This window comes from Thermobia domestica, chromosome 9 (genome assembly GCF_964235325.1).
Source record: "Thermobia domestica chromosome 9, izTheDome1.hap1.1, whole genome shotgun sequence".
Taxonomy (NCBI): domain Eukaryota; kingdom Metazoa; phylum Arthropoda; class Insecta; order Zygentoma; family Lepismatidae; genus Thermobia; species Thermobia domestica.
In genome coordinates this window covers 35,223,578-35,241,839 of record NC_137462.1, presented here as the reverse complement: position 1 = coordinate 35,241,839, position 18,262 = coordinate 35,223,578, and the positions used below count along the sequence as shown (strand labels likewise).

At 34.8% G+C, this 18,262-nt stretch overlaps 2 protein-coding genes across 4 annotated transcripts in view; both read right to left on the bottom strand.

Annotated features, from left to right (window-relative positions):
• The window catches only part of LOC145694555 (phosphoenolpyruvate phosphomutase-like), a 300,696-nt gene that overhangs the window by 46,250 nt on the left and 236,184 nt on the right, over nucleotides 1-18,262 (bottom strand). The window contains exon 1 of one of the 3 annotated variants that reach the window (XM_081770878.1): nucleotides 3,151-3,279. The exons of 1 other annotated variant lie outside the window; for it this stretch is intronic. The gene's annotated coding sequence lies outside the window, so the exon portion shown is untranslated. Of the gene's footprint in view, nucleotides 1-3,146; nucleotides 3,280-18,262 lie in introns of those variants that run through there. One more of the 3 variants, XM_081770880.1, reaches the window with a different exon arrangement.
• The window catches only part of LOC145694553 (syntaxin-1A-like), a 39,450-nt gene continuing 33,442 nt past the window's right edge, over nucleotides 12,255-18,262 (bottom strand). Inside the window, exons 8-9 of the mRNA XM_081770876.1 lie at nucleotides 18,043-18,153; nucleotides 12,255-15,465 (exon numbers count right to left, since the gene is read on the bottom strand). Of these exons, the coding sequence (XP_081627002.1) occupies nucleotides 15,385-15,465; nucleotides 18,043-18,153 (192 nt within the window). The 3' untranslated portion in view covers nucleotides 12,255-15,384. The remainder of the gene's footprint in view (nucleotides 15,466-18,042; nucleotides 18,154-18,262) is intronic.

The following is an 18,262-nucleotide window of genomic DNA, read 5'->3' as shown; positions in this document are numbered from 1 at the left end:
AATTGGCTCTGGCTCAGGAAGGAAATCCAATGCAATCGTTCATTGCATCAACGAATTTCAGCTTGTAAAAAAAAATAAATAAATAAATCAAAAATAAAATAAAATAAAATAAAAAGACGATTATAGTATACGATTCTAATGCAAGATTGCACCCCTAGATTTTTTGAACACCCCCTAAGTTCAAAATTCTGGATAAGTCACTGCATTGGGGCCACTAATTATGTGGTCTACTAACATTATTTTTATGATATAATTATTGTAACAGATATATATATATATATATATATATATATATATAGCCGTTCATATAAATAAATAAAACATATATATTATCATTATACGGATTGCGTAAGATGGTAACTAGTTTAAGATTTTTTCTTTGCTTAATGTGTAATATCGTAAAGAAACGGAGAGTTGGCATTATATGGCTCACGAAATGAACATTAATTTTTATAGGAAAAACACAATAACTTAGTTCGTACAAGTATCAATTTCCTAACTCACATTGTAGAAAAATGCTACATGGATCAAATTAATTTTCCATTTTTTAAAGTAGTAAACAGAGCAGGGGTAAACCTACGTGGGGTTCACGGTGTCCAGATCTCCCAAAACTTCCTAACTTAACATACATTTGTACACTTTCTCAATAACTATACTTGTTGAATAGAGAAATGATTGTTGCACCATGAAAATTTGATCTTACACTTCATCTATATACCCCTACCCTTTCTCTTATAAAAACAATCTAGTTCTTTTTTTCTTTTTTTTTTTTTTTTTTGTGAAAATTTAGGTGGAAGTATTTTACAATTACTTATCGTCTTTTCGAGTGCAGAATAATACTCGTTCAATACTACATAGACGTAGTGACTTGTAACATCCCCCCCCCCCTCGTTCAAAGCTTGGACTCCTCCTAACAGAAATTTCTGAGTATGTGCAGTGTTGCCAGATTGGGCTACAAGTAGCGGATTGGGCTACTTTTTAAGTGTCCGCGCTACCAAAATTTTAGGTTGGGCGACACGCTACTTTTTGGGCTACTTTTAATTATGAACAGGCTATAACTGTTAAGAATCCGCTACTTTCTTATTTTCACCAATGAAATCACAAATTATTAGTTTTATACAATACAATAAGTTTTGTTTGTTGGGTATTGTATTTACAATGAACAATAGCTCTACTAAAATTAACATGTTTACAACTATTTTAATTTTTGTTTTAGTACTTGCAATTTCCTGATCTGACAACACTAAACTTTCGTTGAGTTTTAGGTGTTTTAGTATCAGTGACAGTGTTGCTGTCTCGACCTAATACTTGTATGGAGTTGTGTAAACACGAACATCAGAAATTGAATTATGTTACTGTATTATCCATATTAAAATAATGCGGAAGTGGAGTTACAATAAAAACTTCTAAAGTTCATGGCACCTAAATAAAGAATTTAACAAATGAATTAAAAAAGAGAGGAATAACAGTGAAAACGCATACTGTAAACGTTGTAAAGAGTACTTCAAAGCCCACAAAACTGACTTAAGCAAACATGTCTTCTTGGAAATTAGAAAGGTTGTCTATTTTATACTATCACCGTCCTCCCAGTTCACTGCACACTGCAGTTCTATTCATCGTAACGTAATGTGGTGTTTGCCTTAATACTCCACCGACAACAGTCCGAAACTGCTGTCGCAGCCTGACCATATATAAGTAAAGTTGTATACCTGTAAAAAGAACATTTTTATGTTTGGGCTACAAATAGTTCAAATCCGCTACTTTTTGAGCACTACCTCGCTACTTCTGCATATTAAGATCTGGCAACACTGAGTATGTGCCTGAGAGTACTACTTTTGGTTGAGCGTTCACCTCTGACGCATGGGGTCCTTGGTTCGATCCCAGCTTCCACCAAGTAAACTTTGTGGTGGACAAACACCGTGTGTGGGTTTTTTCAGGGTTCTCCCGTTTCCTCCCACTTTATTAATTTCAGTATTTCATTCATTTCTCACCACCATCTCCTTTAGCCTCGCCGGCATAACGTGGGACGTAAAACTGAAAAATTTCATTTTATTTTCATTTCACTATTTTTCTTTCACTATTTTCCATGGAAAGCAAGACGAAGTAGCAAAAGATTTCTGGGTTAACACTATGAAATTATCATCTAGATGTGTTATTTATGAATTACTTACCGGAGCTTCCAACAACAACTGAAAAGGAAGATACTGCTAAACTTACCTGTTTTCGCTGATTATCTAATCTCCAAAGACCATTGAGGCGCATTATTTTCATTATATTATAAAATATCGAACAAAGAGCACATTGTTTCTTTGTCATCAATTCTACAGTCTATTTCAAGTAATGTAGTATTTAATCCATAATGCATTCGTATGTTGAGAACTAAAGAGGAACCTAAAGGAAAATGTATTTTCCAGCCAGGGGAGAATCACCACAACTATAATATGATATCAAAACAACCTCTTCTCGTGAGGAAAGACTATGGTATGCTGTATTTATTTCTAAAAATACATCATTTCGTTAGTAAATTATGATCATAGACGCATCGCAGTTTGCGATGCAATTTCTCGTTCATAAGAACATTTATGTTCAACCTTATTATAAAATTATAAGAAAAAATGTAAGCAGGTAGCCCTACATAAAAGTTTGTGATAGGTGGAACACAACATATTATTCTGGTTGTTGTTCTGATGATTAATTACACTTCTTTCAAGAATATGACGAGACATATAACAATATTATGATAGCAATTGGAAATTGGAAAGACCCTGAAACTATAAGCAAAAATTAAGAAAATAACCCCTCTCTTTCACTGAGCGCTGCATCTGTCAGCCACCACATGTTGTAAAGTGTATTTTAAACGTATGTTTAAGTACTTGTAGATATAGTGGTTACGTAGTTTACATCGTATATTATTTGGCACCGTATTCAAATTTAAAGAAATCATATCTGAATTACGTTTCCGGAATTCCGTTTATAGGATAACATATATTTAGTAGAGACATTTTGTGTCTACTTTATGCCGTTTACGTTAATGAAAATAATAATCAGACAACGAATTATGATAGTTATGTACACAGGTATCATACTTAGAATAGCGTTAATAGCACGTAATTCATAAATAAAATAAAATAGTGCTGAGTTCGTACTCACTGTGCTTCGTGCAGCAACGTCCACCTGAACAGTGACTAGACTGGACGAGTCTGTGCTTGAGCAGACTACTCGACACAGGAATGACTGTTGTTATCGCGTTCGTTTATTGCCGTTATCAATCGGTAAAACAATCTCAGATATTGCTTGTGCTGATCACTTTGCTTTTTTCTTTCTTCCTCTCTTTACAATAAACTTTCCAGTAGTTATCACTTATTGCTAATAGCCATAGCGAACGTGAATGTTACTATGTGTGCAAGCAGCACTCTTAAAATATTCTCTTGTTATCGGAACAAATTGCTTTTTCTTTTTTTTTCTTTTTTTTTTACTATCTGTTTGTGGGTATATGAAAGCTGTGGAATTCAATATTATAAAACCTCTGCGAATCATACGTAGCACACTATGTAAAATAATCAATTATGAACATATTTTTCAAACAATTGTATTATGAAATGTTTTGTTTTGATCAGACTAATAAAAATATTTCACTTGGTTGGTTATGTTTCTCCGTTTCCTTATGTTGTGTCTAAAAAAAAAAAAAAAAAAAAAAAAAAAAAAAAAAAAAAAAAAGACAGAAGGAATTTGTTTGCCATGAAAGGAATAATTTTGTCAACCACCCAAAACATAAATCGTTAAATAAACAATAAGGCAATAATAAGAGTTGAAAGGTTTAATAATATTAATACTAGTGTTATTAAAATTAGAATACTGTAAATTTCTGAATTCAAGATGTGGTTTTTCTCTCAGTTGCGTGACCAAAAATATACGATCGTCTTGCTTTTGTGACATATGATGTGAAATTTTTCTCTACTGAACACAACCACGTGTTTCGTTAAGCTCTAACTTTACCCTCTTCTTGCTTACTGCTTTGCCTTGAATGTTCGCAGATGTAATTGACTCTTCCAGTGAGTTAACCTAAAGTAGGGTGACCGACCAGACGTACTGATTTTCGCAGGGCGGTATTGTTTTTCAAAGAGCTGTCCTGCGTGTTGCGAAGACGCCTAAAAAATCGAGGAATGTCCTGCGAAATGTCCTAAGTTGTCTTATTTGCAATATTTTTATGTTTCATTTTTCATTCACAACATTTTGAATAACATACATTATTTTCGTGAATGATGAACCGCCATGTTTTTTTTTTTTTTAACACCACAGAAGATTAGGGATGGAGAACAATCAACAAACCATTGTTTTACAAAATATTGCTTTTACTGAGAGGGTCTTGCTGAGATATCGGTAAGGTAGGAAAAGTTTCTTTTTCAACTTATGACAGTGACACTAACCAAGTTAAGTGGAAGTTTCCTCGTGCCAGTCTAAATTTTTTCTCATTCCTTAAAATAATATCATGCTTCGAAAATCGACAAAAACATCTTTAGCCCAACACGAAGTTTCGCTACATTAATGAAATAAAAAGACTGTCATTTATCAATACATTTGGAGTTGTTGAACTCCTGGAATACTATTGTTCAGTACTATTCTTTTTAAAGGATATACGTATTACCGATGCAGTAAACTATAGCAGCCCATACACGTAAACACATGCCTGAAGAAACAGCCCGACTTGTATGAAAAATGATAAAACCACAGGCAAGTTAATCGTGTATGGCCTCGTTCATTCATGTTAAAAGTTTTCAAAATCTTCTGAAAACATGTTTGATGTTTTTGCCGTTCTGCGTGCATGTTTACCGTGTATGGGGCTCGTTCATGCAAGGTGGCTGTTTTATATTTAGGTCCGCCAATCACGACAGCGGAAGAAATCACGTGAGTCTCTCCTCCGTCGCATGCCAAGGTCGTGCAGTTGCAGAAAGAAAAAGCACGCGTTTCCTCGTCCTCCACATTTCTCCAACTACTTTCAGTATGTTGGACAGCACGTTGGTACGTGTGTGGGCAAAAAATTCTTTCAAGATGCTTGATGAAAGAAACCTTTCATACATGTTGGTAATGCAAGTGCGTGCGTCTATGGCCTCCATATCATATACTATTATACTTGTGCCCTACTTTTCGCTTGTCTGAATCTCGTCACCCTAACCTAAAGAGAATTTGTATTTGATTTTTATGTAGTTTTATACGGGACCGACAGGACAGGCCATATGCACGGGGCGGCAAAATCTGTCATAACTACATTATTTAAAATAAATATTTCTTGTTGGAAATAGACTTAATGGTGATGGTAGTTAAATTTACTAAGCTGACCTTCTATTTGAATACTACATTCATAAATCATGTTTAGATTGCATTAGTTTAAAGTCATAATATGGACAGTGCTAAAGCAAATGGTCAAATAAATCCCAGTATGAATTGCTTGATTGCTGTCAAATACAAGAACTCAATTCTCGAACAGTAGCGAACACCTGCTTCATTTAGTTAGTTATCACATTTTTGATATGAAAACTAGTCTTGTCTTTGTAACAAATATATTTCTTATCATTGAAGGTGGAAATAAGTTTTTTTTAAAAAAAAATGTTAACAGATATGCAAAAATCAAGAAATAGAAAGAACTAGTTGCACTGGAATTGTAAACTTATATATTGAAATTGTATCTCGATACTGAATTCTACAAAAAGGATTATCATCTTTCCTCTGCAGGTGTGTTTGCTTTGTCTTTCACTAACATAATAGATTATTAATTACAGAAAAAAGCAGACACAACGAAATTATATTTGTAGTGTTCAAGTCTTTCTGAGTAGACAGGTAGGGAATCCATCATACACTATAATCGGTCCGAGTTATTCGTTTCCAATTTTAAGAAAGCACATCAAAAATTTCAGAGAATTGCCCTTGATACAGCATAACATCTCATTTTATACAAATCAAATTTTATTTTTGACAATTACCTGTTCGTATGACAAAAACACAGTAATGTGTACCGGTCCTACGACCTATCATGCAAAAGAACGAGGGCCCGAGGGTCAACACCCAGACACCATTGATCCAAAATTATGGATCATGGCCCATGATTAAAAAAAAAAGGACTTCTTCAATGACCTCATATCACGTGACAAACCATGTTCTCTGATTTAAAAATTCCGACACATGTCATCGGTCAAGTGGCACACAACAGCCAATCAGGGAGGGACGCCCAACTCACTCCATTACTATTCCCCACATTCGAACCTGCGATTTTTCGACTGCGAAGCAGAACCCCAAACTACTAGCCTACACCCTCTGCAATAACTAACTAACTAACTAACTCTATGGCTTATGGAACCCGGAGGTTCAATGCTGCGTTCACAAAAGTTCTCCACTGACTTCTATCCTTAGCCAACTGGATCCAGTTTCTACTGTGTTTCCTATCTCTGCGAAATCCATCTTAATATTGTCCTCCCATCTGCGCCTAGGTCTTCCTAATGGTCGTTTTCCGATTGGTCTTCAAGTCAAGACTTTGAAAGCGTTTCTATTTTCTTCCATTCTAGCTACATGACCTGCCCACCAAAGCCTCCTAGACTTGATGACCCTAACAATGTTTGGTAAACCGTATAAATTATGTAGTTCCTCGTTATGAAGTTTCCGCCATTCACCATTCCCGTTCCTCTTGGGTCCGAATATTTGTGTCATTATCTTGTTCTCAAATACTTTCAGTCTATGTTCTTCTCTCAGAGTAAGCGACCATGTTTCGCAACCATATAGAACAACAGGCATGATTATCGTTTTATATATTTTAAGCTTCGAATTCCTCGACAGAATTCGCGACAACAAGAGATTTTGAACCGAATAGTAACATGAATTCCCTGCTTTTAGTCGACATTTAATTTCTTCGTGAATATGATTTTAAAAAATAAATTATTCAAAATATTTGGTTTAAGAAGAATGATGATTCACCGACGCAGTAAAACAACACTGTTGAATAAATTGCATTTGCTATTTGCTGTTTATCTAAATTTTTCTCATATTGATCTTAAGAAACTACGAAACGAAACTTGAATTATCAGATTCTCTTGTAAGCCCTATATGAAACTAGCGTCAAATACCCACTTCGCTGGATTAAATTAAGAAAAATTAGTAATATATTCCGTTAGTCAGTCAATTTTTACTATTGCTGAAGCGCTCTCTGATAGACAAAATATTTGTCTTTCATTCTTCAATCACAACATATAAATTTTCGAGATTTCTAACTCGAGACTTGCAACATAAATTTCGCCGTGTGGAAAGCAAAGGGTTCTCTTCCCCTCTCCGAAGTTGTGGGGCTAAATTTTGATTTAAACGACATCGGAACTGTCACTGTTGATCTCAGTGACTCCGAAAACTATGGGTTCGACACTAATTCGGTCATTTTCCATCATTTTATATATCTCCCCCTCCTCTAAGTTGCACCGTCAAAGTGAAATGATAAAAACCATCTCAGACTCGAACCTTATCTTGTTGAAAATTTGATCGAGGTCGGTAGGGTGGTTCAAGAGTAATTAAAGTAATTTTCGTTTATGTATTCCGACACATGTGATCGGTCAAGTGGCACACAACAGCCAATCAGGGAGGGACGCCCAACTCACTCCATTACTATTCCCCACATTCGAACCTGCATTTATTCACGTTTTTATATAGAGAAACCCAAATTCTGAAATTTGAAAACTAATAACTAGGGATGCGCACGAGACAAGATTTGTGGCTGTCTCGTCTCGAAAATGTGCTTTAAAAGTGATGTCTCGACTCGAAAAGTGTATATTTCCCTTTTGGAAGAGCCGTGTCTCGACTCGAATTTTGTCGGGAAAATTCTATCTCGACTCGTCTCGTGCGCATTCCTACAACTCATTATAAACCTATATGCATATATTCCTTTATGTATTGGATATTAAGCAGAGTTGGCGTGGGTCAATGAAAACTTGACCCACGACCCACTGACCCACCACCCACCGTGACCCACGACCCACTCTGACCCACCACCCACTGTGACCCACCATGACCCACCACCCACAATGACCCACTCTGACCCACAACCCACCGTGACCCACCATCCACTATGAACCACTCTCATCTACTTTGACGTACTCTGACTCACCAAAATCCATCGTCATCAACTCTGAACACGATCCACGGCCTCTTCTGAACTGACTAAAGAGTTTACAATTGTAATAAAACAAGACTGTGAAATTGTCACTAATCGGAGTTTGAATTTCTAGTCAATCGCTCAAGCATCACTCTGTTACAATAACGGTGAATTTGACCTTTACGATATAACATGGTAAAGTGTTTGTCAGTGAGGAAATTGAAACAGTTCGATGTGGGGGGAAATTAGTGTGTGGCTAAAATATACTTGCACTAAGAGAGTATTCTTGCAAGTGTTAATTTCTGAACGCATTCCACAAGAAACTTCTATTCGCAGGAAAATACCCCTGGACAATATGAAAAAGGTTATGGTTTCTCAGTTCACAGTATTTTTCTCACAAAAGACTTGAAAAATCAGTTGTTCATAGGGTATAAAGGTGGTCGAGTACCCTATGTGAGAGCATCTCTATAAAGTATGCTCATAATTGTAATTTGTGTAATCACTAAAACACCACGTTAAATTTGTTGCAAATATGCATAATTGCAATTATTATGAATATTTATTCAAACGTAGTTTACCTAAAGCAAAGAAGAGACTTACTAAAAAGTAGGTACAAAGTTGAATAACACAAATAAGCCATTAGTAATACAAGTATACATTTTCCGTAACTCGTAATTTTCCACCTTACAACAAATCTGAAATCGGATTTATTTTCTGTTGGTAACTTTTTCGCCGTAAATCATCCGCAGTGGAATGATGTCCATCCTTCAGCCAAGAAATAACTAGCTCGTATACTTTGAGCTTGTCTAGCGGTAGGCCATTAACATTGATGAACAACAAGTTAGACAATGTTTGAGCACTTAGTCTATTTCTAATATCAGTCATCTGTAAATTCATAAGGGGAAATCCTCGTTCGCACTCTGTAGTGGAAATTGATAATACTTCTACCCCATTTCTGCAACTTCTCATCGAAAATCTACTTGTTAGACTTAAGTCTGATAACGATTTTTCTTGGTCAGGTTTGAAATACTCAGCAAGAAGTATCATCTCTCTATCACCATACATCTTTTCCATATCGACCATGTCAGTTGGCAATGTCGACCCATGTAGAACAGAAACTTCATCTACCACGCCTTTGATAGGGAATCTTGTGAATAAATTATCAATTAAAGCCTGATAAACTGATGATTTCTTATTCGTTTATAAATTTAATTTTTGTAATTACACATGAACGTTTGATACCATTACCAAATTCCCTCCCCCTTCTAGAAAGCGAAAGGGAACGAGGTTTCTGGAAAGCATTCAGAGGTGAATCGGAATTTCCCACCTTCTTCAACTTCAATTACCTCACTGCTGTTTGCCATGTGCCAAATTACGATGAATTTCAATTAAATTATCATAGTATAATTATTTCCTTGTTGAATTATCAATACTTTTCAGTGGAAAAAAGGATGAAATTTCAAAGTTCCAAATCAAAGTAAGTAGACCAACGTAAAGGGAAAAAAGTAAAATTTTCCATACAATTATGCGTACAATCCAAACTTCAAATTTCCGTGTAATTTAGCTTACAGTACAAATTTTATGCCTATTTTTCTCACAACTTTATGGGTTGGTTGCCCTGTGCTGTGGGCGCTCCATATAATAAACATAAGCTTCAGCATTTATTATAGCAGAAAGCAATGGATATATGAAACCAAGCACTGTATTTTTCAAAAATGTATTTTTTCCAGTAGTTAGCTCTAAAAAACCACAGGTCTCGAAAGTCAAGTTGTAGTGTAAGTCCTATTGCTATTATTACTATTAAAAATATCAATATCCAAAAGTGCCTGAAGTTCTTTTTTCACTTGTTTAGATATACTCACCTCAGGTAAGTAGACAGAAACAAGTGGAAAAGAAAGGGAAATGAAGGTCTTGAAAGTAAACCAGTCTTGAAAGTAAAATTTACCAGTCTTCAGAAGATACTCTCTACAATGCAGTGAGCAGAGAGGGTCGGTAGATCATGCTGAGTCGGTAGGTCGCAGTGGGTGGTGGGTCACAGTGGGTCATAGTGGGAGTGGGTCACAGTGGGTCATGTTGGGTGGTGGGTCGCAGTGAGTTACGGTGGGTGGTGGGTTACAGTGGGTCACATGCTGTTGATCCACGACCCACTGACCCACCCACAAAACTTGACCCACTGACCCACTCCATCTCTGGTATTAAGCTAAGTCGTTTCTGTTCTCCAACTTACTTTATTAATGTTAATAACAATAAAACACATTGATGTTCCAATAACAATTAAAATTTATTATAAAGCATCTTTTCTTCGTACAAAATTAATACAACGTTTTAAATACTGTTTTATTTAACTTGTGTTACAATTAACAATATGATTAAGTTATTAACAAATTCATAACTAACAAACGTGTGGTGTTTTCTCTGATGATTTGTATATTTAGTAATTCATAAGTACAATACATTTGTGTACTATGTTATCTAAATGGACCCCCATTATAAGGTGTCCATTCACTCATTAATGACTAGAGATGAGAGCTCAAAGAAGTCTCACTTTTAATAGATTATTTTCGATGATGTCAACATCCGATTTATGAAATATTCAGATATATTCTTACTATTTGCAACAAACATTTAGGGTTGATTTATTTTTCTACAATCGTTCACAGAAAATTATTCCAGAAGGACGGGAATCCCAACCATCCCTCTTTTACAACTTGAACTCCGAATGAGCAATTCGAGTAAATTATCAAAAAATAGACCAAAGCAAAAGTCTTATATTAATAACTTTGTGTTGCACTAAAACTGCAACACAAGGTTATTAATGTATTGCCGAAACTGCAACATAGTTTCTCGTATTGCCGAAACTGCAACACAAAGTTAGGCACTATTTATTAATATATTGCCGAAACTATAACACAAATTTAGGCACTACTTATTAATGCAGTATATTGCCGAAACTGCAACACAAATTTAGGCCCTACTTATTAATATATTGTCGAAACTGCAATACAAAGTTGGGCACTGTTTATTAATATATTGCTGAAACTGCAACACGAAGTTAGGCACTACTTATTAATATATTGCCGAAACTGCAATACAAAATTATGCACTAATACCAGTTAGGCACTAATATTATTAATACCAGTATATTATCGAAACTGAAACACAAGGTTATTAATGTTATTAAGTTTTTTTTCTTGCTTGTTTGTTTGTTTTAGAAAATTTTGGTTTTTAAAATTATGCTTAAGTTGATTCCAGAGCCAGAAGAAGGATATTGGTGAACCGGGAGGCACAGTGTTTCTTTAAGGTGGAAGTTTGTAAACGTAGTAAAAATATTTTCCAGGATATAAGCTTGTATATACACGGAATATACAGTATACAATCAAATATCAATATTCTGACCATATTTATAAAACACATAACATAAATATAAATAGTAGTTACGGCGTTTTAAACACAAAAATTTAGTTAAAATTTCACGTATGCTTCTTTGGTGAAATTGCTCGTGACTTAGTTAATTGTTATTGTTTGTGGGGAAAATTTTCATTCAAATTGACTCAAATGAAACACAAAAATGCATACATCTCTGAAACATGCAAATGTATGCGTCAGAGTATGCTTTGAAATGACGTGTTCGACAAAATGCAATCTGTGTTAGTTCTTGGCTGATGGAATTTGTACCTTTTAAGATAAGTTCTGTGATCGATTTGCTGATTATTTCAATTGAATCTTTTCATTTCTTATTAGTCAACAGGAGTGTAGCCACCGAAGGTAGGGAGAGTTGGCCCCGGAAATAGATTTTGTCCGATATGTATTTATTAGACTGGTTTAGTACTTACATCTAATGAAGAATGCTTAGATTATGAAAGAAAAGTATATTTTAAAAATAATTTTAACAACGTCTACATGTTAAAATGACTAAAATACCTGAAATTAATCACCCACTTTGTTACTCTCATTTACCTAACTAGATGTATACAGTGTCGAATTTATTACTATACCATTGCATAAGAGCATCTTAGTTTGACATTTTTTCTTCAAGCAACAAAATACTGTACTACTTACACCCATATATACACAAAGTCAAGCAAATGGGCGTCCATACAACTTTTGTTTCTTATCAATATTTTTTTAAAAATACATTTCCAAGACAGGGGCAGCAAGATCTGTCATAACTATATTATTTAAAATAAATATTTCTTATTGAAACAGACTTCATGATGATAGTAGTTAAATTTCCTATGCTGATCTTCTATTTGAATACTATATTCATAAATCATGTTTAGGTCGCATTCAATTCTATTCTTAAACAGTAGCGAACACTTGTCCAATTTAGTTAGTTATCACAGTTTTGATATGAAAACTAATCTTATCTTAGTCACAAAAGAGCTTCTTATCATTAAACGTGGGAACATTTAAAAAGAAATAACAGATGTAGAAGGAAAATCAAAAAAATAAAGATAACAAGAGCTAGATGCACTTGAATTGCAAACTGATATATTAAAATTGAAACTCGATATTGAATTCTATAAAAAGGATTACCATCTTTACTCTGCAGGTGTGTTTGCTTTATCTTTCACTAACATAATTGATAATTATTTAAAGAAAAAAAAAAAAAAAGACACGACGAGATTGTATTTGTGGTATTTAGATCTTTCTGAGTGCTAGTTCATTTTTCCTCCCCTTCGTTGTTCATGAAGGGGTAACATACTTAAAATGGTGGCTTTTAAGATTTGTTCTTTGTAGAGAAAGGGGACAGCAAATGATGCCATTACACGGGGCGGCTTGCTTGGGGCCGGCCCTGTTCCTAGAACCTATGATTCTATCTTCAAACACTGTCAAGGCAAAGTTTCAATAAGGTAGCATATTGCAAATATAATATCTATATTAGCAATATGCATGTGTGTATGCCACCTTATTAATGCTTTCATATCCTGAAAGAAGATTTTTGGTTTGACTTTAGTATGTAAAAGTCTGCTCTCCCTGCAAAATTAACTGGTCTCCTCTAGAAAAGATTGCTGGCTACACCACTGTTGGCTAGTTTATTCAACTTTCAGCTATTGCCTTATGTTGCTGTAACCACATTATCCTCTGGATTGACGTCTCAACCTCAGTTTTCTTTAGACTCTTCTTCAGTTGAAATAAACAGATTGACTCAAATGCTAAACCATACTATACAAATTTCTACGTATAGTATCAAAAACAGAGAGTTTATTTTGTCTCGAAGTCACCACTGCGCTATGTGGGCTGTGGTAGAACATTTTTCAATTTTTCTACTTCATTCACTTCATCTTAAAATAATACTAATAACTTACGTTTATTTCTATTTATCATCACCCCTTCAGCATAAAGGCTACAACCATTGAATATTAAAATTTCATTTCTAGCGCCTAGAGCAACATAGTGATCAACTTGCACAAGTTGATCCATGTCACAGGAAAGTAACACTTGCTCATTCATGATTTGACATGTTTTCACTATTCTGCCTATTGATAGTTCTATACATCTATTATTGCTGCAGAGTACAAATTAGTCTCACACTATGAAAGCTCTTATAAGAAACGTACATAATTTATTGTAAACTAACATGATTATAGAATTGAATCAGGCTCGTTCCCACGGAACAGAATTGTGTCTGTGATCCAGAATATATTCGTGAAGATACAATAGAGATAAAACAAAACTAATAGATTTAAAACACAACACATATATATATATATAGAAATCAAAGGCGTTTATCCTCATGAGGGCATCTCCTACATTCCCTCAACATCCCATTCATCAGGTTAAGTGAAAACAGTTGTGTGAGAAGTTTGCGTAAAGTGAGGTAAGTCTAGAGGCAGAAGTTTATTTGAGAATAACAGGAAATATTTACTTCACAGATTAGGTTAGGTGAAATGAGAATATTAGACAAGGGACAAAGGTTTACATGAGGGATGAGGTGTGGGCAGAATTTTGCAAGAGGAATGAAATACGTTGAGGGTAGAGGTTGACGTTCGTGTGAAGAACAGGATAGAGTGTCGTGACAGTGAAATGAGGAGACTGGCATAGGAGTAAAGCAAGGTCAAAACAAAATTAATATCTTTGATAGAGATTATACCTAAATTGAAACATATATAAAAGTACAACTTTTTCATACCAATGTCCTGTTGAAGGATGGATCAAAATTTGGTCATCTAATTGTAGACAATGTGGATTGTATAAACTGAAGAAGGGTACTTAAGGATCTTTACTACAGAAAAATTAAACTACCGCTAATTTTAAGAGTTTTTCTGTAATATCTTCAAAACAAATAAATATATTCGAAAAGCAGAAACGTAGTGAACTAGACAATATTATATTGCATGTGATACCTTTACCATTATTCACCTATCTGCTTTTGATATGCCACTATTTTCAGAACCCGCAAAAAATGCTAAATCTATCTACAGTTGCAAACCGAAAGCAGATAGATGAGTTGTGATAACGGTATCACATGCAAAATCGTGTCTAGTTCACTACGTTTCTGTTTTTCGAATATTTTTATTTGTTTTGAAAATATTGTAAGAAAAACTCTAAAATTAGCGGTAGTTTAATTTCGCTGTAGTGAAGACCCTTAAAAGTTAAATAACAGAAGTTACGGCAGCAAAATTAAGAAGTGCTCATCAGTGAGAACACAGGATAGGTTTTCTTCTTGTGTTGATTGCAACAACAGGAAATATGATAATTCTGAAATTGTTATCTTGTATAAAAGCAAGGTGTAGGTCTATACTCTTGAATATGTCCAATATATTAAGTATGTTGTACGTTCTATGAATCGTTGCTAATTTGATGCTAAGAGATAACGTTTGAGTCTGTGACATATCCTACTTTGTGATAAGTACATTATTGCATTGATAGGGAAGACAATACTTCATTATGAATTTCATTCACTATTTCCATTTGACTAGAAAACAATTATTTATAAAGCCTGTGCGTTTAATCATTAACTTCTAGCATGATCTGCAAGTCAATAAGCATACCGCTCGGGAGGTAATATGCAAAGAAGTTATGGTAAGCAACCAATCACATTGCCTGAGCAGGCTGTGCTGGAAAAATATTTGTCTCTAACATACTTTGTACATACTTTGAGTCAGTGCTGTGTATTTGTAGGGTGACACCAGGCAAGATACTCTACTACAAAGTGAGGCGCTTGTTAATGGTAAAAAACGAACAGATTATACTTTGCAGTACCCAATAAAATAATAATCCGGATGTTGACTTAAAAATCTTGATCTTGTTCACTGCTAAGTAAAGAACCATATTACCAAAACCAATGCCACAACCACGAGGACAATTACAGTACAGATGATGAGTTTAAATTTTCTCTGGAAAGAAAAAAGATAAAACATGATTGGTTAATTCTTATACTGCCTACGAGCTCTTTAGAAGTAGCCTTAAAATTAAAATAATGTCATATTCTTAAAATGTATTCTCCAAATATTTCCATTAATGAATAAATGTTGAACCAATTTTGGATTAACAATTGTTCAAATAACTTGGAATAAATAACACAGATATTTATATATAGTTGCTCCAGGATGGCTCTTAGGGAAGTCACACCAGCAAAAATTTATTTTTATTATACAAGTTAAAGGAAGAAAGCTTCATACATCAGAAAGCTACATACAAGAATTTGTGTATTATAGTCCGCGTCACCCGAATTGGCGTGTGGCATCAGCCAATAAGCTTGCAGTGCCCTGTTACTAAACCTTAAGGGAGGAATCTAACCATTCATAATTGTCCACAAATACGAACTAAATCAATTATGAATGGTTAGATTCATCTCTGAAGGTTTAGTACCATAACAGGGCACTGCAAGCTTATTGGCTGATGTCACACGCATATTCGGGTGACGCGGACTATAGATAAGCATCCTTCGTTTAGTTTGTATTGATAACATTTTTTTTTTTTTTTTTTACCAAAATGTGACTATCGTTACGAGCCGCCACTGACTTAGTACTTTGTATAACAAAAGAATTCTTCCAATAATTATACGAATAATCGAATACTGAGAGTAAAATTAGCACACAATATTGACTAGCCTTTTGTCTCGAATCTATACTGTATTAGTGTTACTAGAGTCTTTCTATTTCAAGTGTACCCTTACTGGCGCTGCTGTTGATGTGTGTTTTGCCGTACCTCCCTTAAAAGAGCAACTACAAGTTGCTGTGGCCGAGATTCTTGAATAGTTTGATGTGGACAGGGTTGTCACATTGAATTATTTCACGGGCTTCGCTGTGCACTGTCTTGTTAGTCATTCTAAGTAGCTTACGTTCTTCACTCGCCAAGACTAAACGACTGAATAACAAATTGGCAACACAGATGAGGTCATTCAGGTCTTTCCCCAAAGCAAAAGGGATGGTTCTCTTTGTAAGAGAGGGGCGGGCTAAAATATGTTTCACATATTTCCTGAGGGCACATTTGAAATAAAAAGGCTTTTAGCATATTTAGCTAGGGGATCATGGCCCCTTACCTTTCAAAAGAAAAAAAAAGTTTTATCCTGTGATTCAACGTTATTTGTAGGGGTACAACGGTCTTTTAAAAGGGCTGCCCCCCCATTCGAATTACACCTATGTCAGCTATGTGCCTGGTGAGGAAGTAATACGTCTTATCCTATTCTCCCAGCAATCTGCCAGAGCTTCCTCCAAGTACGGGTTCCGTTGTTGTTCAAAGTGACTTATCTCTCTCCGAGCATGTCAGACCAGTTCTGCGCAGTGTTAGTATGAAGTTATAACAATATCAGTATGTTTCTGTCAGACTTATTTAATGTGAAGTATTATATGTCATGAGGATTTCTTAATTATCATAAGCAAAAATTAACAAGCACAACAGCTCAGTGGTAGAACGCTCAACTCTGTGAAGGATTCCTGGTTCGATTCCAGGCGATGTAAGCTTATACCGGTACTACACAACATTGTGTGCGTGGGTTTTCCGGAGGTTTTTCAGTTTATTTCCACATTATCGTTCGACCAATTGAAGACCTTGGTGCAAGAAGGAGACAGCTCTAATTTTACATTTGGCTCAGGATTGCAACCAAACTTCGTTAAAAATCAACTTATTTTACTCCGGCCTCCAAACCTGTGTTGTAAAGACATATGTTTTTATAGGTAAAACCTTTCTTTACCAAAAGTTTGAAGGCAAAAGGACAATATATATATATATATATATATATATATATATATATATATTTTAACGAAGTTACAATTCTGAGCCAAATGTAAAATTGGAGCTGTGCCCTTCTTGCACCGAGGTCTTCAATTATTTCATAATTATCATTTTCATTAACCATCCTTCCCCTTTACGTTTGGCTATGTTTCTCGATTTTTACATCCTTTTTTTTACATCCTTTGTTTTTCTTTTTACATCCTTTTTAAGGATAGATTTCTAAAACTTGTTTGATTCTAATTTTGAACTTGATATAAAAACTCCACAAAACCTGAGTACACGCTCTTTAACTATAAACCTTAGTTTAATATGTCACATAAAATTTTATTATTAATGAAACATTTTAAAATTCTCAACCATCCTAATATCCAAAATGATTGCAGATATTTCTAACACTCGTCAATTCATAAAGACGTACATAGTAGAGAAGTAACGAACACAGGTGCTGCTTTCAGCAGTTTATAATCGCAACTGGTGACACTTGTTACTAGGTTCGCTTAAGTAAACAGTATTACGAAACATTCCTCATATTAAATGAAATATAAATAACAAAATAAATTATTTGCTATTTACTTTAACTTCGTACGACTAATTCACGTAAAGTTCACGTTTCTTTCTTCATCGTTAGTTCTCCTAAAATGCATAACCGCGTCTTAGCAGCACGCTAATAATTTCGTAGTCTCACTTTGTTAATTTACCAATTGATTTAGCTTCCAAAAATGTCGATGAACTCTTACCTTTCTCCATACTTTCTTCTTCTTGCTTGCGCTCTGTAGTTCTTTCTTTCCGGATTTCGTATGTTCTAGTCCTTGTTCAATATGGCGTTCAATTGTATCAATGACTTCTCCCTGAAATAATTACAATAACTCTTATTGCTTAGAATAATTAACCATGATATATCTGTGGCAGCACAGGTGATAGACCTAGGTGGTAAATAGTCGGCGTGGTTGGAAATTG